At 36.9% G+C, this 22,249-nt stretch overlaps 1 protein-coding gene across 2 annotated transcripts in view; it reads right to left on the bottom strand.

Moving 5' to 3' along the window:
- The window catches only part of LOC110452973 (microtubule-actin cross-linking factor 1-like), a 50,336-nt gene that overhangs the window by 12,258 nt on the left and 15,829 nt on the right, over positions 1–22,249 (bottom strand). The window contains exons 1-2 of one of the 2 annotated variants that reach the window (XM_021501752.1): positions 10,696–22,240; positions 3,163–7,860 (exon numbers count right to left, since the gene is read on the bottom strand). In XM_021501752.1, coding sequence (XP_021357427.1) covers positions 3,163–7,860; positions 10,696–22,164 — 16,167 coding nt within the window. In that variant the 5' untranslated portion in view covers positions 22,165–22,240. Of the gene's footprint in view, positions 1–3,162; positions 7,861–10,695; positions 22,241–22,249 lie in introns of those variants that run through there. The other variant, XM_021501753.1, reaches the window with a different exon arrangement.

The following is a 22,249-nucleotide window of genomic DNA, read 5'->3' as shown; positions in this document are numbered from 1 at the left end:
TACAATTACACAATACTAAAATGTCATCAAATAGATTGATTAACAATCCTCACTCAGAAACCAGAACAAAACACTAGGCTTCATACAGAACAAGCCAATGGCATGCATAACAATGTATTAGCAAGCATGACATGATATTATGTTAACATGGTTAGGAGAAATACACTCACATACATCCAGACTACCTATACATGTATTTAGTATATATAAATATATATGGTAATATCTCTAATTGATATAAGGATATATATTGTATTTATATATATATATATATATGTTTTAGTACTAGCAATAGCATTCAACTAGTTCAACTAGTCCTACAGAAATAAGTCCTACATTAAAACATTACTTTATTTAATCTCTGATAAGCCCATATTCAATAATAAGCCCACCCCCTTGTTAACTCATTCACCCCTGAAGACACATTTGAACTCTTCCAATGCATAGGTTGGAATAGTTCATAATGAAATTTTAGGGGTGAATGAGTTAAATAGATTTTGCAGATGAGGATCATATCTGGATAGAAACTCTTTCTACATTCGTCATATATAACAAATTCCAGTGGTTGTATATATGATCTATTGCCTTTAACCCACCATCACGATTAGTAAGAACAAACATGTTAGTGTGAAACTCTAGTGTCCAATTTCAATATGTGTACACAAATTCTAGCAACAATAGGCCCAAGTAACAGCTACAACGATTTAGATTAAAATAATTCATCTGAGTCAGAAAATGCTGACTTGCATATGCTGGCAAAGATTAAATGTATACTTAATTACAGTTGTTTTCAATGCTAAAAGTATTGAACTACAGTCTAGCACATCAGCAGGTACACTACATGTACGGGTATATACGAACTCTAGCAGACAAGAACATAAACAATAAGTCATGTTTCAGCTGCATGCTACCAGCCTCCTTCTGAATAAGTGTGTGACATGACAAAGAAATATCATATATGACGTGTTGATTTTGTAACATCCTTATATTGTTGGAAAATAATTATATACAAAAACATAATGTTATATAACTTTGTACAGTAAAACCTCAATATAGTGCCCTCATTTAATCTGACACATTTTTTACCAACAATTTCAATGGAAAGCTATTCTTCCTTACATCACCAAACCCCTCTATAATGCCAACATTTCACCAGATCAAGAGGTGGCAGTATAACAAGGTTTTACTGAATAAGTCATGCATGAAGTTTACAATATCATGCACATATATCCCATAGCTCTCGGATAAACCATATATATCCCATTTATAACATTATCATTTTTGTCCATGTTACATGCTGTAGGACATTACTTACCTATATTTATTTCCTATTCTGATACTATTTGTAATAGATTTATTAGTAGTATATCTCCATGGTAACACGTTAACATTTAAATGGAATTTAACCATAGTTATTTCCATGGTAACAGCTTTACCATTAGAAATATTTCCACTGTAACTTTTTTTACAAGTAGATATTTCCATGGTAACAAATTGACCAGTAGTTATTTTAGGTCTTCACACATGTGTTTTTTAAAAACTAACCAATTATTTTACCTACTAACATGAAAAATCTCATTATTAAAAGGAAAAGTAAAATTTCTTATCTTTAAAACTAGAATTGTGAATTTTTCAAATGAATTGAAATACAAAGTGAAAACTATATACTAATCAAAGCTCTGTATCTCGTTTCCTTTTTAGACTGTGATCATGCCCTCTTACTATCAAGCAAGCTGAGACTTAAATAATGTTCTTTTCTGATATTACAACAGCTTTTCTAAGATCACAACTACAATCTAAGTTATAAATTACTCTGTTAGTACAATATCTAGTTAACTGATAAATGGGGCTACCAAAGAAGAAACTCAAACCTACAGAACTCGTTCTCCTGAACACAGGACCACTATTTTACATAACTATCTGTTGTACCTTTCTCATGGATTGAGCACTCTAGTTCTATTTATCATCAAAGTCCTATCTGACTTACTGAAGAACAACAGTTAATTATTGCTTCTATCTAGTCTTTCAAAACAAAATATCTCGAAGGGGTATTCTTCATTTTGTACGAGATTTTACTTTCTGAAATTTTACTGTATCTTACAAATAGTCTACCTTAAACCATAGCTAATCTTTTGTTCAAGGATGCAAAAAAAGATGGGATGAGGGGGGAAAAGTCCTGTTTACAGTACAAAAATAGTCCACTTGGCATATATAACATATTCAAATATTAATTTGTATATGTGGTTGTGTTGCTTTCTTTCCACCATTAGGGTTAGTAGGGATACACGTGTTACTCTTTACAGGATGTGACAATTCATTCTAAAACAATTCACAAAATAATTGGGTGTTAAGAAATATCCTTCATTTATCTGTATAAATGCTTTTTGATCAATCTGTTTCTTTAAAATCCCCTTTTTTTAAACACCTTTTTTATAGTTTGACTTTTCCATTTAGATTTTTCAATTTTGGGAACTTTTTTTTCAACTACAAAAGTATCAAACTAGCAGTAATCATAATGATTTCAAAAACGTTAGGCTATTCTAAGGCAATAAACCATTGTTTCTGGTGAAAGGTTTGGTTTGTTATAGTAAAAGAATTATTTTGATAGCTTGTGACCTTGACACAATCCTGACCTCTATCAAAGTGATTGGCCAATAAAATGGTGTTATTTAATATATTTCACCCAGAGACACAGGATTTTGGACAATACACTGTATTTAGTTCAATACACTGGATGCAATTTCTACCATTTTTGTTATAATAATTCATAGAATTGAAGACCAGGGGAAAAATTGTTGAATATCATTTGTTTAGGTTATTCAGATCTGTCAACTATCACATTTGGTTACCTCAAATAAAAAAACATCACAGCAATGTGAATCAAATACTAAAAAAATACACAAAGTAGCTAAAAATCAAAACTAGCTATTGATTGGCAGAGCTACTAAATACAAGCTTTCAGAATTGTCACATAACATATATTGGTACAAAGTGAGCCGTGAATTGTGTATATTAGTGAACTACATTAGCCACCACAAGAACATACCTCAGTAGTCAGGCAAGCGAGCCAGAAGCATGCATTAGAGACAGTAAGGGATTACACGAGAGTATTGGAGTGATACAGTGTTGGAACATCCTCAAGGAGCAACAGAGAAAGCTTACATCATTAGAAACAGTTTCCAAGGACAGAGCTGATTCCTTGACCATGTCTTCTACGACTTCTGGCATGACTTCCTCTTGACGTGAAGGTGCTGACCTCAAAGGCTGTGTGGTTTCCATCTGCATTTGACCTTCAACAGATGTTTGACCTCCATTCCTAGTGTTGTACTCTACCAGTAGACGTTGATATTCCTGCCCCAGCTCCAGCAGTTCCTTGCTTTGATTTCGGCCGTGTTCCTCTGACTTGTGCAAATCTGCTTCAACAGATTTCAGTTGATTTTGTAGTTGTGTTATGCTGTAGTTTAAATTTTGCAATTTTTCATATTGATCAGCACATATTTGAAGTTGTGCCTGTAGAGCAGCATCTTTTTCCATTTGGGATTCCTGATAACCGCCAGATGTTTCCTGTGAAGACTGCAGTTGCTGTGTCACAGATTTCAGTTTGTTTTCCATTTCCAGAATACTGGCTGCTTGACTTCGTACTAGTCCCTCAGATTTGATCAAATTTCCCTGGAGGTCAGCAATCACACCATCACACTCACTCAAACACTTCTTTTTTGTTTCCACGGATTCCTCAAGTTGAACCAACGCATGTTTTACTCCCGATAACTCTGTATCTTTGCCTTCCAACATATCCCTCAAAGATTGGTTTGATGTTTCCAACTCAACCTGAGATGCTTGCGCCTTATTCAACAATTGCATGGTTTCCAAAACAGCAGTCTCCTTTTCCTGTAGCCTTTTAGAGCTGGCATCATTGAACTCCTCTATGTCCCGTATCATCTGATTTTGTTTTTCCATTTGGTCATTGTACTGGTGCTGAAGGTCGCGTGTGGAAGCAATCTGTTTCTCGAGTTGATTCTCCATATGTACCATCTTCATTTCATGACCTCTGATCATTGTGTCCTTTTCCTCAGCATCAACGTGAAGCTTTGTATTAGTCTCCTGCAGGGTTTGAACGATGTTCTGGAGCTCACTAATCAGGGATTCTTTCTCTTCCACTTTGTGCAGTGCCTCTTGAGTAGCTTGTTGCTGTTGCCTGACATCCCCTTCTAAATCTGCGATAGTGGTCAACTTTTCCTGGAGGCGCTGACCATACAGTTGACCAGCCTCCTCCAAAGACTCCAAAGTTTCTTCCAGTTTTTCACACTGACTGGAGTACAGCTCCTGTAAATTCTGCATCTCACCACCTTGGTGAGACAGGTTGTCCCTCAGTCGTTGAATCTGATTGTGTAGATCTTGCACTTCTAAATCCTTGTCATGTAAAGACTGTTCACTACTCTGCCCCGTTGATTGAATTACGTGGATACCCTCCTCCAGAGAGGAAATCTTGGAATCCTTCATCTCAACATCAAACAGAATTTCCCTGTAGGATTGCTCCAAATTGTGAAGACTATGCTCCAAATTCCTAGATCTTTCTGAATAATTTTGGTTCTCACTATTGAGAATGGACAGACACTCGTCTTTCTCCCGACACTTTTCTGTCAGTTCCTCAACTGCCGTTTTCAAATAAGAAACTAACTTCCTTGTGAGAGGTAAACATTTTTCAACAGCATCCATCTCAGCTTCCCCAACACCTTCCATCTTTGGAGATGATGATCCTTGGTTTCTATCGAAATCTTCCACCATCTGTAATAATGTTGTACTGATGTGCTCAAGTTTGGATTGATTTCCCAGCTGATTGTCCTGAGATAGTTGCAGGGCACATTGCAGATTTGATAATTCAGTGTCTTTTTCCTGTAGTTGGATATGTAACCCCTTTACTACGTCAGTTTGTGTCGCCCGCAAGTTTTCCATGTCCTCTCTGATGGACATGATCTCCTGGTCTTTGTATGCGAGGTCATCGACGCGTGATTTGTCAAGATTCTGAAGCTCCATGTGCTGCACTTCCAGCTGGCGATACATTTCATCATTCCCTGAACTCTTGTCTAATTCACTCTTCATGTCCTCGATTTCACTTTCCAGCAAAGTCACCTTGTGCACACTTTCTTGTTTGGTTGCTTCCATGTTCTCAATAGTTTCCTTAGCACTGGCCAGTTCAGCCTGCACTTGTTCGCATTGGGCTTCAAACTGCATGAGGTAGGCAATCTGGCTTTGTGTATTGTCTCCATATTGTTGCCACTGTGCCAACAAAGTTTCCTTTTCCTCACAAGTTTTCTGCAGGTTTGCTACCGAATCCTGCAATCCAGACACTGCATTCTGATGCCAATCACCATAGCCTTGAAGCTGTTCCTTCAACTGGAGAATTTCTACATCCCTAGCATCAGCATTGGCTTGGGTAGTGTTCAAGCTCTGTTGTAAAGATTCCAGCCTGTCTTGGTCCTCTCTATACGACTTTTCTAGAGATTCTACTTCACAACATTTTACTGACAATTCCTCCTTGCTCTTCTCTAACTCGTACGTCAGACTGGACACTTCTGCCTCTAGTGCAGAAACGTTAGCTGAATCAGCCCCTTTTCCTTTACCTTTCCCTCCCTTGGTCAGTTTGGATATCTTTGCATCCTTTGCTTTGCAAAGGGTTTTGAGTTTGTTCAATGAGGTTTCTAGTTCATGTTTCTCTTGTTCAGCCTGGTGTTTTAATTTTTGCAGATCTTGTTCATACCGTTGTTCCATTTGCTCCTCCTCCATGTTTCCTTCTGGTCGCTTCGGTGTGCTAGTCATCAACGATTGCATAGACTGAGCAGCAAACACTGGTTCGATTACCTCCGACTCTACTCGCTGAACGGCTGTGGTAAAAGTATCATTCATCGTAACACCATCTGACTTGTACAAGGTCTGATTTTCCTCTATTAGTTTGTGAAGTTCCTGGTTTTTCCTGTCCACTTCAGTAAACCTGTTTTCCCAGTATCCAGACTTTTCAGCCTCTGCTTCCAGCTCGTCTACAATTTGAGATTCGTGATGAAGACTCTCTGAGAGTTCCTTGACACGTTCTTTGAGCATCAATACATCTGTGTCCTTCTCAGCTAGTATCTGGTCCTGTTTGGTCACAATCTCCTCAAACTTTTGCACCTTTGCAGCTTTTCCTTTCACAACTTTCTTGAGGCGATCAATTTCATTTGTCAGTTGTTCCTTTTCCTTTTTCAAAGGATCGTTCCCTCCTCCTTTCAGTTCATCAATTTCATTCACCAGTTGCTCTTTTTCGGCTTTAGCAGAGTCTAACTGCAGAATGATTTCTGACATTGTCTGCTCCCTACTCTGTACATGTTCCCTTGTATCCTGAATTTCTTTCACCAGCATTTCTTTTTCATTGTTCAAAATGGCAATGTCTTCACGTAACAGTATGATTTCACTTTCCTTTTGTGATACGGTGCTGTTTAGTCGGGTCACATATGATTCATAATCCATACTCTTATCCTCCCAGCTTTTTATGGCCTGTTGACTGTCGTTCAAACGGTAATGGGCTTCCTCGTTGTCTTCCTCAAACTCCTCCAGTTTTAGTGTAAGATCTTTCACTCTCTCCTGTAGTATGAGGACATCAGTGTCTTTGTTTGCTAGTACCCTTTCCTGTGCCTCTACAACCTCCTCAAACTTCTGGGCCTTCTTTTGCCTACCTTTTCCAACTTTTTGCAGTTTTTCATTCTCACTTGCCAGTTTTTCTCGTTCATCTATGGTCTCTTCATACTTTTCTTTCATCTCCTCACAGATAACTTGTAGGTGTTTAACCGCGTCCTCTTTCACCTTCAGCAGGTTCTCTTTTTCCGAAACAACTAGATCCATTTTCCGCAGCTTTGCTTCTTTTCCTTTCACGATCATCTGCATCTTCTTCAGTTCAACTGTTATTCTCTCTTTCTCTTGCAAAGCAGATGCCAAGTTCTCTTGCAAATCATTGACGGTTGATGATTTCTCTGCCAGGGATAGATCCAAAGCTTGCTTCTCTGCGATCAATCTAGCGTTCACATCATCCGAATCGACCTGGCTCTGTTCCAAATTAGACATTGTGCTGGACACTTGCACTTTCTCAATCTCTGACTCACGTTTCATCACATCAATCTGGTTTTGTAGACTTTTACACTTGACTTTGAACTCTTCCTGAACTTTGCTTTCATGCTCCAGATGGCTTCGGAGTGCATCCTCTTCGTACTGAGCATCTTCAACTTTTTCTGTGAGTTCTTTAATTCTTTCCTGCATGATAAAGAGCTCTGTGTCTTTTGAGGCAATAATCTTCTCCTGTTCAGCAACAACTTCCTCAAACTTCTTTGTTTTTACACTTCTACTCTTTGCAAGCTTTTGGAGTTTCAGCAGTTCTGCTTCCAAGCCCTCTTTCTCTTCCAACACTGTATTGTACTTCTCTCCATCTGCTTTTTGACCAACCATCTTTTCCTCAAAGTCTCTTGTGACAGAAGCCAACTTTTCTTCCTGTTCTTTCATAATTTTGCTGATCTTTGCATCTTTGCCTTTACATAATTTCTTCAATTTCTTTAACTCCGTTACAAGATTGTCCTTCTCATCTGATGTTTCAGCTCTTGCACTTGTCTCAAGCTGCTGTGTTTGAAGAGCCTCTTTCTCGATCCTCTCAGCTTGTAAAACTCCTTCCAGCTCGAAGAATTTTTGTTCGGTTTCCTGCAACCTCAGTGAGATGTTGCAAAGTTCTTCGTCTTTAGAAGAAAGGACCCTGTCCTTTTCCTCCACATCCTGTATCCCGCTAGTCTCTGTCTCATTGCTGGTCTGGTGCAGTTGTTCTATTTCTATCGTCAGTTGTTCCTGCTGTAATTTGGCAATACAATCCTATTGATAAATACGTTTTTTTGGTGTTTTTTTTGTCATGACCTATCAATAACATCTTATACTTTTGTAACTATAAAATAACCTATCCTAACTGTACCATGGAATCCTGCTAAACTGGTCTGATATTAACTAAAACACATAATGTTTAGATACAGTAAATCACTCTCTTTTTGTGAACATTAATCTCAACATAAAGTCTTGAGGAGATTTCCAAATTTAAATTTTTCTTGAATTTTAAAAACACAGATATAGATACTACCAATAATGAAATAGCGTCCGCTTGATCCCGAACTAAAGTGTTTTGCAAAATAAACTACAGGCGTAGTTCATAAAACTAAGTACAAATGAAAATGAAATAGTTTAGAATATTCATTAACATATAATAGAATTAAAAGAAAATGATAAAATCTACTTTATTATTGAACCATAATTTTTCTCAATGACCAAACTGTCCAGATTAACAAGACTCCAGTGCACATTTTTATACATTGAAGAAAAAGCCCACACCATTATAATTTGGTGCATTTCTTATTACATCCCCTATCTGAGTGGGAAAACAATTTACATGATTAATCTTGGTCTTATACTATGATTACATCTTTTTAAACAAAATAATTATTATAATTAAAATTTCCATTTTCATTTAGTAAATTACATTATTAAACTATTAACTGTTTACAGTAGAAGTGTTTATATAATGTTAGTCAACATTTGACAGATAGAGCTCTATAGTTCAGAAAATTTCATATTAACTACCATATTCAAACTATCTTCCAATCATCATTAAAATTCCTAAAAGATTATCAATTTTTGAGAAATAGAAAAGGGAGCTTAATAATATGCTTTATACGTATACTGAACACTTCTCACTGCCCTGACACAAGATTAACACTGTCATACAATTTTTCTGTGAATGATAACTATAATTTAAAGGGATTTAGTTATCGAGTAACTTTTTTTCCACATCTGTTTGAATATAAACTGTTACCACCACTAAATTACATGTTATGTAGCAGCTTATTCCTAGATTGGGGAATGATAAATTTTGAAAAGCCCACAGTGTACTTTGAGATCAGACTTCTTGTATACACTACTGAAAAACATACTAAACATGTTCATTATTAAACAATACAATCCTTGAAACAATGTCCTTTTACACTGCAAAAGTATCATTCTATTAAAAATAAATAAAAAAATGTTTTCGTCTAATGCCATGAAATTGTTTTAATCAACCAGGATGTCACAAGGGAGCCAAATCAATTTGACCAATTAATGTGTGTCTATTTTTACGTCATATTTTACATCTATATATCCGGGTAAATGTGAATAATTATTAAACCTATCGCTCATGTTGAGGCTTTATACATGTGTAAGTTTTCTAACATTTCAACCAAGTCATTCTCAGTTAGAATTAACACAAATTCATGCTTGATTTACAAACATGCATGCTTGAACATTTACAACATGAACTTTCACAAGACCTCAGTCTGATAATCTTAAACCTAATCTTGTGACCTTTGACCTTTTAACTACCTTGTGACCTTCATCTGATCTCTTGACCTTTGTCATTTTAAGCTACATTTTCAACTGACATAGACCTGTAATATTTACAAAAAGAAGTGTTTTTCATTAAACTGTAGTGGTTTTTTTTTTGATAGATCAAAATTAAACTTATGACCTTTTAATGATATCCATGGATATCAATCTGCACAAATACATAACAAAATTTAAAGTAAAGACGGTATATCTGAAGACCTGGGAACTGTTCGTCATCTGTGTTTGACATAGCAAATTTGAGTCTCAAGGATTCAAACGTCATTTATTCCCCTTTTTTTTTGGAATCTGACATTTTTTTCCATTCCAAGCATATCAAGCATGCTTCTTTTTATCTATTCCATTAATTAAATACAAAATTTGATGTTCAGCATTGACAATTATACGATCAGAAAAATGAACTAATTCTCTTTCTCCACTATACACATGTATTTAAAATAAGTTTAACAACATGAGTGCTACTTATAGTAAACAAGGTGCGACAAATTTTGGTCACAGCAGACTCTTTGAGATTTCCTTGATAAACTTATTTTTTATGTTCATTTCACTATTAAAAGTCCATACTTTGTTTTCTATCAGGATACATGGATATAATTGTAAACTATTTATTGAAACGACCAAAATAAATCTTGTTTCACAAGAATATCTCTTTAGGCAAGGCTAAACTACTGTACCTTGGTATTCTGATTATTTTTATTTCAATTTTGATTCTTTAATAAAAAATCCTATCCTAGCCCACTTTCAACCTTAAGTGTCTTCCCTTGGTGTGGTATCGTGGTAGTAACATTTGTTTCAAATTATAGGGAGTGTATTTTCAAAACTTTCAACAAACAATTTGAAATATTATTAACAACTTTAAAACATGCTGTGAACAATGTATGGAACAAAACACATAACTGTAAAATCGTAACACCCTTACTCAAAGTCATCACTTAGTCAAACAGGATTTTATCTTAACTGGATATCTCAAATAACACCTTTTATCGCAAAAGACTTCTCTAATCATTCCAAAAAAATCTATCCTTAGCATGGCTATGTAATTTTAAAACTAGGAATTGAACTATGGGAAACTTTGAGTCAAGTATTTATCAATGAATTGAGCACTGAAGGAGCATGTGAAGTCATCTACATAACCATATTTCTATGTAATTTGAGAGAAACATTTAAAATTTTGATTTCAAGAAATGAAAACATTTCAAATTATACATATTTTTTCTTAATAAAGTTGTCTCTCAAGCCACATAGAATATGTATAGTTACCTGTTTTGTCAGCTGTTCATTATCAACCATATATTGTTCTAGTTGTCCTTCCAGAATGTTCTTGTTGTCAAGGACGACCTTGATTTCGTCACCTGCAGATCTCACCTTGTGATCCAATTCTACCACATTGTCGGTCAAGCTCCGGTTTTCTTCCTCCAAAATCTGGACCCTTGTCAATGTTTCTTGCAGCTGTTTGTTAATCATTGCTTTCTCCGATTCCATCTCTTTCAATTCTAGGTTTTTGTTGTCTCTCATGGAGTCAATCTCACTCTTTAAATGTTTCTTATCTTCCAAATGACTGTCTGTTTGCTTAGCAGTATCCTCTAGTTTGAGTAGAAGATCTTCAACTTGTGCCTGGGAATCATTGCAAGCAGTCCTAAGTGAAATAACTTCCTCCTCTTTTCCATTAAGAAGAATTTGGAGTTCTTCCATTCTCTTGCTATTCTCTGAATGTGTTGTTTGCAGTAATTTCATAACCTCCTCAGCTTCCTGATGTAGCTTGCGTAGATTGTCTCGTTCTTCTAGAACAAGAGCGTGTTCAGAATTCTTCTGTTCTAAATCCTTCATGAGCCTGTCACATTTCTCAGACATTGCCTCAATGTCATATTGGATATTTTTCTTATCCTCATCAAAAGTATTCTTCAAACGCTCTACCTCTGACAGTTGGTCTTGCAGCAGTGTGTTCTGTTCATTGCTCGTTGCCAGTTCCATGACCACAATGTCCCTCTCTTTAGCACAGTACGTCTTTTCTTGAATCAATTTCCTTATCATGATTGCAGATGAGATTTCAAATGAATATCTAGCATTTTGCAATTCCATTGTCTCTTGAACAAGAATACTGTTTTGAGCCTCTTTCTCCATCAGTTTCTGTTGACTTTTTTCAAGCTTTGTTGTTAGAAGATTATTTTTCATATTTAAATCATGTACATCAATGAGTGTACTCTCTTTCTCTCTCAAGCTATCCATAAGGGAAGTCATTTCCTTTTCTTTGCTCAAAATTTCATCCTCTAGATTGGCCAATCTTTCTTTCAAGATAACTGATTCTTTAAATTGTGTACGACGTGTTTCTTCTTCTGCAGTTCTTTCATCTTTTACCTGGGTTTCATAATCCCTCCACTGCTCTCTTGTGCTAGCAAATTCGTCTTGAAGTTTGACATTTTCTAGTTCCAATACTTTTAAATTCTCTGTAAATTCCTCTTGCAGCTGCTCCGTCCTTTCTTGCAATTCCTCCTTTTCTTTTTGCAGGGCGTCAAACTTATGTTGAAAATCAACTTTCGCTTCAACCAGATACGTATCCATGTCCTGCATCTGTTGAGATTTCTCTGCGAGGAGACATTTGGCCTGATCCAAATCTTTTGCCGTTGTTTTGTTATTTGAAACAATGTTTTTGCACACACTCTGGAGTTCATCATGACGCTCCTGTAGGGAACATGTTTCAGCTTGAAGAACACTAAACTGAGAATTGGACTCGCTTTCCATTTGAACCAACATCATTTCAGCTTGTTTCTTTTCCTTGATGACTTTCTCCAGTTCCATTGAAAGCTTACTTATTTGTGATTCCTTGTCTGATTGAACAGTTTCCAGCTGCTGAGACATTTGAATCTTTTCCTCCTGAGCAGATTTTTGTGAATAGTCGTAATCTTTAACCAAGTCATCAGCAATCTTCTTTTCTGTCTCCAGTGATGTAAGTTTTACCTGAAGAGCTGCTAGCTGCCGACAAAACTCCTCTTTTTCCTCCACCACAGAGTTCAGTTGACAAGTATAATTACTGACTACAGTTTCCATGTTCCTTTTTTCTGTTTCTAGTGAAATGACTTGCATGCGAACATCTGTTAATTGTTCAGTCAATTCAACTTTTTCCTTCTGAACAAATGCCATTTGACTGCAGTTTTCCTCAAGCAATGATTCCAACTTCCTCTTTTCAGTCTCGACTGTAATGAAAACGTCTCCCTTTTCAAGTAGCTGTTGTTCACTTTCATCTGATTTTGTCTTCAGTAAATTGTATGAAGCTCTCGCCTCAGTCATCTGTTTTTCTTTTTCCATCAACTGATTCTTCAATGCTTTCCTTACCTCATACATACAGGAATCCAACTCCCCACACTGGGATGCTAGAATACTGATCTGCCCTAGATGGTCGGCCTGAATTTCTTTTAGTTTGTTGATTTGAACATTCAAGTCATCATTTTCAGTCGTGGCTACCGCCAAGTAAGATTGTTCCTGATGAAGGGTTTCTGACAACTGCTTTATTTCTTCCTCAAGAGTTGTTATTTGAGTCTGGGATGCTGCTAGTTGTTCAGACATGTCCTCCTTTTCTGACCCTATTGTTGTTATTTGAGTTTTGGATCCTGTAAGTTGCTCCGACAATTGAAGCACTTCTTCATGAAGTGTCTTGATTTGACAAGAGGAATCTGATTGCAGTTTTGAAAATTGAACTTGTATCAAAGCTAACTGTTGAGAAAGCTCTTCTTTTTCCTCCTCAATGGAACTCTTCTGATGAATAGAGTCTTCCAGCAAACTTGAAGAGGTCTTCTGTTCTGCTTCCAGTGCTACAACCTGAGTTTTAACTGATACTACTTGTTGAGACATTTCATCTCTTTCCCTTTCAACACAATTCAGTTGATGACAATTCTCCTCAAGAGACGATTCCAACTTCCTTTTTTCTTCCTCAATTGTACTGAGAGCCTTTTCAGAATTAAGTAGCTGTTGTTTGGTTTCATCTGATTTTGTCTTCAGAACATTGTATGAAGCTCTCACCTCGGCCATATGTCTTTCTTTTTCCATCAACTGATTTTTGAATACTTTCCTTTCCCCATACATAATTGAATTTAAGTCCTCACACTGTGATCCTAGAATACTGATCTGTGCTAGATGATCAGCCTGAAGTTCCTTCAGTTTGTTGATTTGAACATTCTGTTCCTCATTTTCTTTCCTAGCTACCACCAAGTTAGATTGTTCCTGATGAAAATTTTCCTGAAGGCAATTAAGTTGTGCTGAAAGATCCTGTTTCACAGACTCAGAGTCTTTCCTTTGTTCTTCAAGTGTTGTTATTTGAGTTTTAGATGCTGCCAGTTGTTCAGACATTTCCTCCTTTTCTGACCCTAAAGTTGTTATTTGAGTTTTGGATCCTGTAAGTTGCTCAGACAATTGAAGTACTTCTTCATGAAGTGTCTTGATTTGACAAGAGGCATCTGATTGTAGTTTTGAAAATTCAACTTGCATCAAATTTATTTGTTGAGAGAGCTCTTCTTTTTCCTCCTTAATAGAACTCTTTTGATGAAAAGAGTCTTCTAGCAAACTTGAAGAGGTCTTCTGTTCTGCTTCCAATGCTGCAACATGAGTTTGAACTGATACTATTTGTTCAGACATTTCATCTCTTTCCCTTTCAACACAATTCAGTTGATGACAATTTTCCTCAAGCAATAATTCCAGCTTTCTTTTTTCTTCCTCCACTGTAGTAAGAGCCTTTCCCTTTTCAAGTAGCTGTTGTTCACTTACATCTGATTTTGTCTTCAGTAAATTGAACGAAGCTGTCGCCTCAGCCAACTGTTTGTCTTTTTCCATCAACTGATTCTTCAAAGCTGTCCTTTCCTCATACATAGAAGAATCTAAGTCATCACACTGTGATGTTAAAATACTGATCTGCACTAGTTGATCGGCCTGAATTTCCTTCAGTTTGTTGATTAGAACATTATGTTCCTCATTTTCTTTCCTTGCTTCCACCATATCAGATTGTTCTCGATGAAGATTATCCTGAAGACAATTGAGTTGTTTGGAAAGATCCCGTTTCACAGACTCAGAGCTTTTCTTTTCTTCTTCAAGTGTTGTAATTTGAGTTTTAGACGCTACAAGTTGCTCAAACAATTTCTCCTTTTCTGCCTCTTCTGTTGTTATTTGAGTTTTGAATGTATCCAGTTGCTCAAACAAATGTTTCTTTTCTGCCTCCAGTGTTGTAATTTGGGAATGGGATTCTGCTAGTTGCTCAGACAATTGAAGCATTTCTTCATGAAGTGATGAGGAATCTGATTGCAATTTTGTGAATTCAACTTGTATCGAAGCTAGTTGTTGACAGAACTGTTCTTTTTCCTCCTCAATAGAACTCTTTTGCTGACAAGTGTCTTCTAGCAAACTTGAAGAGGTCTTCTTTTCTGCTTCGAGTGCTGTGACTTCAGTTTTAACAGCTTCTAAATGCGTACACATTTCATCTCTTTCCCTTTCAACACAGTTCAGATGATGACTTTTCTCCTCAAGCAATAACTCCAGCTTCCTTTTGTCTGCCTCCACTGTAGTAAGAGCCTTTTCCAAACTAAGTCTCTGTTTTTCAGTTTCTTCTGCTTTGGTCTTTACAACATTGTATGATGCTCTCGCCTCAGCCATCTGTCTTTCTTTTTCCATGAACTGATTCTTCAAAGCTGTCCTTTCCTCATACATAGAAGAATCTAAGTCATCACACTGTGATGTTAGAATACTGATCTGCGCTAGATGATCGGCCTGAATTACCTTCAGTTTGTTGATTTGAAATTTAAAGTCATCATTTTCTGCCCTGGCCTCCATCAAGTTAGATTGTTCCTGATTGAGTTGTAGGGAAATATCCTCTTTCAAAGACTCAAGGTGCTTCTTTTCTGCCTTCATTGTTGAAATTTGAGTTTGGGTTGCATCCAGTTGTTCAAACAATTTAAGTTTTTCCTCCTGAAGTGACTTGATTTGACAAGTGGAATCTGATTGCAGTTTTGTTAATTCAACTTCTAGTGCAGCTAGTTGTTGAGTGAGCCCTTCCTTTTCCTTCTCAATAAAACTATTCTGCTGAAATGAGTCTTCAATCATAGTTGTAGAATCCCTCTGTTTTGCCTCTAGTGCTGTGACTCGAGTTTGAATTGCTTCACATTGCTGAGTGAGCTGTTCTTTTTCCATCTGGACACAAGAGAGTTTAGTGTCTGTGTCATGTTTGGAATCCTTTATGTTTTCTATTTCTGTCAAAAGCGTTGATATTTTGGCTGAACAATCATCCAGTTGTTGATTCAAATGTTGTTCCTTTGACTTGTGTGTGGTTAGAAGATTCTGATTTTCCTCACGGTGAATTTTTGCCTGATGTTTTGTTTCCTTAACAACTTTCCTGGCGTTAATCCTTTCTGAATGGATTTCCATTTCATTCTGTTTAATTTGTTCTGTAAGCATATTCACTTGATCGTTAAGCTGCGATAAATGGTCAGATTGCTTCCTTTCATTTTCCTTCATCATTGCAAGTTCATTCTGTTTCTCAGATGCCAAACTTTCCAGCTTGATAATATGGTCAAGTTTCTGTTGTACTGTCTCCTGTGCCTGTCGTAGCACTTCAGTTACTTCATCATGGTTTTCTACCGACTCTCTTAGACTTTCTTCTACTTTTTCTTTGTCTAGTTTCATCTGGCATAACTGTGCGGTCACATTTGCTAACTCATTGTCCAACTTACCATTAGCCGTTTTCAGTGTTAAATGTTCGGATTCCATTTCACAAATATTTTCTTGAAGTTGATCACATTTTTCAGAAGTTTCCTGTACCATATTAGCACTTTGGCGGTAGTCCTTTATCAGACATTCCTTTTCCTCTTGTAAACTAGATACAGTAGTTTCCAGTGTTGTTAATTGCTGGGAAATAGCTGAAACATCCTGCTCAAACTTTGCACAATTTTCTTGCTCAGTCTGCAATGAGGCCATCAACGTCTGCTTCTCATCAGTTGCTACTTCCAACTTCAATGTCAATCCATCCTTTTCTTGAAGCCCTTCCCTAAGCTCCAGGTCCATTTGATTAAGTTTGTCAGTCAGAGATGAAATATCTTCCTGCAAACTAGCTACCTGGGTAATTAATTCCTCTTTGTTGGACTCTAACGCATTAACTACCTTCTTGTTTTCCTCCAAATCTTTTAATAAGTTTGTTTTTGATTCTTTTAATTGTTCATGCACAATGCAGAGGCCATCTAGTTGCTCTTGCTTCTCCATACAAGTTTTCTTTAATTGATCTGTGTTGGTGTTTGCTTCAATTAATTGTTGATGCAGAAGTATTTTTTCTTCTGCGGCCTTTTGCGAATCTTTTTTGAAGTTTTCTAGGAGACCATCCTTCTGTTGCACCAAACGTTCCAGCTCTTCAAGCTGAGTGCTTGCTTGTTCAAATGAGTGACTTGTTCTTTTCAGTTCCTGTTTTACTTTAGCCACGTCTTCTGTAAGTGTTGCTCTTTCCCTCTTCATGTATTCGGACACATTGCTTTGTTCTTCCAACATTTTGACACTTTCTTCCTTTTCTGTTTTGGCACTGCTCAATTCACTTATCAGTTCGTCTTTTTCTTGGTTTGCTGCGTCAAGAAGTATCTCTGCCTTTGCAAGTTTTTCTGATATACCTACAAGTTCATTATTTAGACTTTTTAATGTTCCTGCAATGGCTTGTTTCTCTTCAGTAATTCTAGTAAGATCCTTTTGAACAGCCTCTAGTTTTTTAGTCAGACTGTTCTTATCCTTTTCAGCAGATTCCAGATTAATCTTGAGGTCCTCTTTTTCTTTGGTAAGAGAAGCTGTAACCTTCTCAAATTTTTCCCTCTTTTTATGAAGTCTTGTCCCCATTTTCTCTAAAGCTTCAGCAAGCTCCTCCTTGTCGTCATTCACTGCCTTCAAATCATCAGCCTTCTTCTGTAACCTTCGTGATAAGTCCTCTTTTTCTGTTTTCACTAATTCTAGAGAGGCGACCATACTGGCCATATCTTTCTGCAATACAGACATTTTAGACTCTTTATCTTCAAGTTCAATGTTTAAAGACTTCAAATCTTCTGCAGTGGTCTCATAGTTAGCTCTGACCTTCTCAAGTTGATTTTGAAGGTCATTGTTTTTATCTTTAGCCTGTCTGTGTTCTTCAGAGATCATCTGCAATTCTCTCAGTGTAGCTTCATTCCTCTGAAATGTCTCCTCCTTTTCCTGGCTGGCATGAAGACAGGCTGTCTCAGCTTGCATGTATTGTTCTGTGACTTGTTGGAACTCTGTGTTCAATGTGTTATGGGAAGTAGTGAGTTTGTTCATCTCCACCTCCAAAGAGTCAAGAGATTTTTCCAGCTCACTTGCTTTCTCGTCAGAGGTAACTAGTTTCTGTTGTAATGTTGTGTTTTCTTGTTTCATTGTCGACACTGTATGATCTTTTTCTTGTTGAAGATTTTCCAATCTGGTTTCCAAATCCTCAATAAGTGACTGGAGTGAAGTGTTATCACCCGTTAAAGACTCAATGTTTTCTGTATCTTTCATCAACTTAGTTTGCAATTCTTCCATTTTCTGAGACAAATTCACGTTGTCCTTGGTCAATGCTGCATAGTCTTGAGACAGACCCTCCTTTTCATGGCACATGTCATTCATCAATTCAGTTGTCTTTTGCAACTTATGAGAAACCTCATCTCTTTCCTTTTTGATTTCAGTCAAGTTAGCAGACAGGTTTTCCACATTTGCAGACAGAGAATTCCTATCTTCAGTATCTGCTTTTGCAGTTTTTAACAATTCATCAACTTGATGAAGAAGTACATCTCTTTCCTTGGTTACTTCAGAACACGTTTTCCTCAAGGTTTCCTCAACTTCCTCAAACTGGCATTTGGTCTTGTCCAAATCAGATTTCGAAGTCTCAACAGTGTGAATCAACTCCTCACATTCCTTTTGGGACTGTGACAAGGTGGAAGCTGCTGATAAAAGTTCTGCATCTGTTAACTCCTGCTTGCAAAGAGCTTTTCTCAAATGGTCTTTAAGATCCTCCTCTGCACTTCTTGATGTGGTTAACTCAGACTCTACTTCACATAGTTTGCACCGATACGATTCAACCTCTCTTTCCAGTTTGAGCTCAGTTTCTTTCAATAGTGTTATTATTGTCTCATCTGCAGTATGCATGTCTTCAAGTGCTGACTTTTGTTTTCCTAATGACTGCAATTCTTCTGTTAGAGCACTGATTTTAGATGTTATTTCGTCACACTTTGCATGTTCTGCTTGAACCTTTTCCTCCAATTCCGTAGTTTTCATCATCTCCAATGATAAACTCTCAGTCACTTCGATTCCTCTTTCAATTTCTAATGCCAGTGACGATTTCAGTTCATTGATCTCTTTCTCTTTTTCATTTGAAAATGTCTCCAGCTGATGAGATGTTGACTGAACCAGTTCCTGCTTCTCTTGTTCCAACATTTCAATGTTTCCTTGCAGTTGTTGAATGATAGACTGATTATCCTCAATTTCATTTTGCATTGAAGTTGTTGTTTTCCCCATGTTTGATTTAATATCATCAATCTCACGAAGAAGTTGTTTTGAGTTGTCCTTTTCATTTTCTGACACTTCCATCTGCCGAGTTAACTGCAAAACAAGATCCTCTTTCTCTTTCTTCAGTAAGCAAATTGTATTGTGAAGGTTACTTGATATGTCCTCCTTTTCTGTAGAAACCTCTTTCAGTTTGCTCTCTAAGTATTCAGAGAGTTCTTCCTTTTCACGTTCTAATTGTTCAGTCTTATCTCTCAAATCCTTCTGAAGTTGATCTCTTTCATTTCTGAGCGTTTCCAAATCTGTACATAATTTCTTTTGAATATTGTCTCTTTCCTCCTTCAGTACTTGCATGTTCCTCTCCATTTCCAGAGAAATCTTCTCTTTGTCTTCCTCAAGTGTGACTAAACTCTCTCCAAGTGTTCTCGCTGTTTCATCTCTCTCTTTTATAGTTGCTGATGATTCCAATATTATCTTCTCTTTCTCAGCCCGGAGAAACTTGAGTTTCTCTTCAAGAGACATGATTGCCTTTTCCTTTCCAGTCTGCAGAGATTCATATTCTAAGCACATCTGCTCAACAGTCTTTTTATTCTCAAGAGACTGCTGTTCTTTTTCCTTTTCCATAATATTTATATTTCCTTGGAGTTTTTCAACAACGGTGTCTAGCTCTTTCTGTTTTTCTTCCATCTCTAAGGTAAATTGCTGAATGCATTCCCTCTTCTCGGATTCGTATAACTGTATTTTATCAGATATCTGAACTGAAAGGTTGTTTTTCTCTACCTCAAGTCCTGCTATTTTCTCCTGTAGGTTATTGAAAATGTCTTCCTTTTCAATCCTGAAGTCTTCAAACTCTGCAAGATGTCTCTTTGTACTTTTCTCCTGATTTGACATGGCATCTTTGAGAAGGATCTGGAGTTGCACCTTCTCTTCCTCCAATGAACTAGCATGCTGTTGAACAGAAGAAACCATTTCGTCTTTTTCAGCTCTGATTTTTTCAAAATCCTCATATGCTGTTTTAGTGTGTTGATCTTTATCCAACATATCTGTTTGAAGCTTCTGTAGCTTCTCCTTCAGCTCTTGTACAATTTGATTCGTGCGCTGAATCTCATCATTCAGACGTAACTTTGTTGACTCGTTTTCCTCTGTAAGGCACTTTATTTCATTGGTTTGTTGGCTTGATTTTTCCTCATTCACTCTTTCATTAGTTGAAAGTTTCTCTTCAAGCAATTCTTTTTCCTTCAATACAAGATGTATTTCATTGTTGAGTTTTTCAATGTCTTCCTCTTTGTCTTGTGCAAAAGCTTTCGAATGCTTTGAAGTTTCTTCCATCGCAGTTGTCAACTCTTGGACTTGACCCTTTAGAGCTTGTATAGTTTGTTCCTGTGAAGCATAAGAGGACTCCAGCTCCTTGCTGAACTGTGTTAGTGTCTCTTTCTCCTTTGAAAGATTTTCAATCTGATCTGAGAATTGCTGTGTGACACACTTTTTTTCCTCCTCTATCTGCAGAGTGGTTTCTTTCAGCTGCCTAATAGTCTGTTCACTCTCCTGTTTCATTTCCATCAATTCTCGTTCAAGACGAGTACTGCATTCCTCTTTTTCTTGTTCCAAAGTTTGAATCTGGGCATTATAATCTAGTTTCATTTTCTGAAGTTCTTTTTCCAGAAGTTTTATTCTTTCCTCTGATGACCTGATTGTGTTTGCTTTTTCTAATTTCAGTGATTCCATTTCCCCAGATAACTGATGTTTGTGCTCCTTGTTCATACTTACAATCTCATCTTTCTCTTGTTTCAATTTGTTCATGTCTGATTCCAAAATTTCTTTCTCTTTTGTTTTTTTCTCCAGATCACTAGCATATTCATCCTTTTCAGTGGTCAAGTCTTGGATTCTGTCCGAAAGCTGAACTGTGATCTCATTCTTTCCTTCCTCCAAAGCAGATATCTTTTTCGAAAAAGATTCAAGCATCTCCTCTTTCTGCACTGTTAAAGTCTGCACGTTTTCATTCATTTCCTTGGCAAGGTTTTCTTTCTCCATCTGAAGATCATTAATTTGCCCTGACAAGTGTTGTTCCAATGCTAGCTTCCCATCATTCACGACTTTGATCTGGTTACCTAATTCCTGGGCCTTTAGGTCTCCAGCCAAACGCTGTTCTTCCATTGCCTTCTCAGTCCTATGAATGGTTTCTGTTAGCCTATCAACACTCTCTCTCAATTCCTTGATAGTCTTTTCCTTTTCAACTGTATCCTTTTGGAGAGCTGCAAATTTGGATTCAACAGAATGAACATTGTGGACCGACTGTTCAACTTGACTAGCTAATATCACTATTTGATTGTCTTTTTCAATGCCGCTTGATGTCAATTCATTTTCAGATGACCTTAATTGACTAATTTGATCACTAAATGAGGTAAAAGTGTCCATGATAAATTCTTTCTGTTTCTCTAAATTTGAATCCTGTGGTGGCACATTAAATGTTTCTACACAAAGGTGTTGATTTTTCTCTTGAACACAAGCCAAAATCTCTTCTACAGCCCTTGACCGTTCCTTGAGGAGGGAACTCAAGTCTTCTATCATCTTGGTGCTTTCACACTGTTTTTTCTTTGAAACACTGATATCCTTTTCTAGCTGATCTCTTGTCTCTTGTAGAGAACTGATTTCTTTTTCATTGGCAGTTTTCAGTTCCTCCATATTTGTGACACTAGTTTCAAGTGCTGTGACTCTCTCATCCTTCTCCACAATAATTTTGTTCTTTTCTAATGCTGACTGGTTTAAAGCACTCGTACTCCTACTCAAAGAGTCATAATCTGTCGCTACTTTTTCAAGTTTTAACTGCAGTTCACTGATTTCCGAGGAAGCTTCAGAAAACTTCTGACTGATGTTAAAATTTTCATTATCCTTCTCTAAACAAGATTTCGTTGATTCATGTAACTGCCTTTCTAACTCAGAAACAGTTTCTTCAGACTTTTTCAACTTTTCAGACAATTCTGTAAGTTCACTTGATGTCTTTTGGGCAAGATCTTCTAGCATTTCATTTGATAACTTATTCTTCTCCGATTGCTGATTGACAACTTCCATATTTTCTTCATGCAGTTTCACAGAAGATTCATGCAACAGGAGTGAGTCGTTTAATTCAGATTTGGCATGCTCAAGCTGACATTCAAGTCTAGAACACTGGGACGAGGCTGATTCTACATCAGCTTCAAGGGACTTCACATGCTCATTCCATGCTGCCATGTCACTGGCTTTCTGAATTTGAAGGGATTCTAAACGAGCGTTTAAGTTTGTAACAGAACTGGATATAGTGCACACTTCTTTCTGT

Source organism: Mizuhopecten yessoensis, unplaced genomic scaffold (genome assembly GCF_002113885.1).
Source record: "Mizuhopecten yessoensis strain PY_sf001 unplaced genomic scaffold, ASM211388v2 scaffold7021, whole genome shotgun sequence".
In the NCBI taxonomy this organism is placed as follows: Eukaryota; Metazoa; Mollusca; class Bivalvia; order Pectinida; family Pectinidae; genus Mizuhopecten; species Mizuhopecten yessoensis.
Note: the sequence above shows the minus strand (reverse complement) of the source record. Positions and strands in the feature narration are given on the sequence as shown.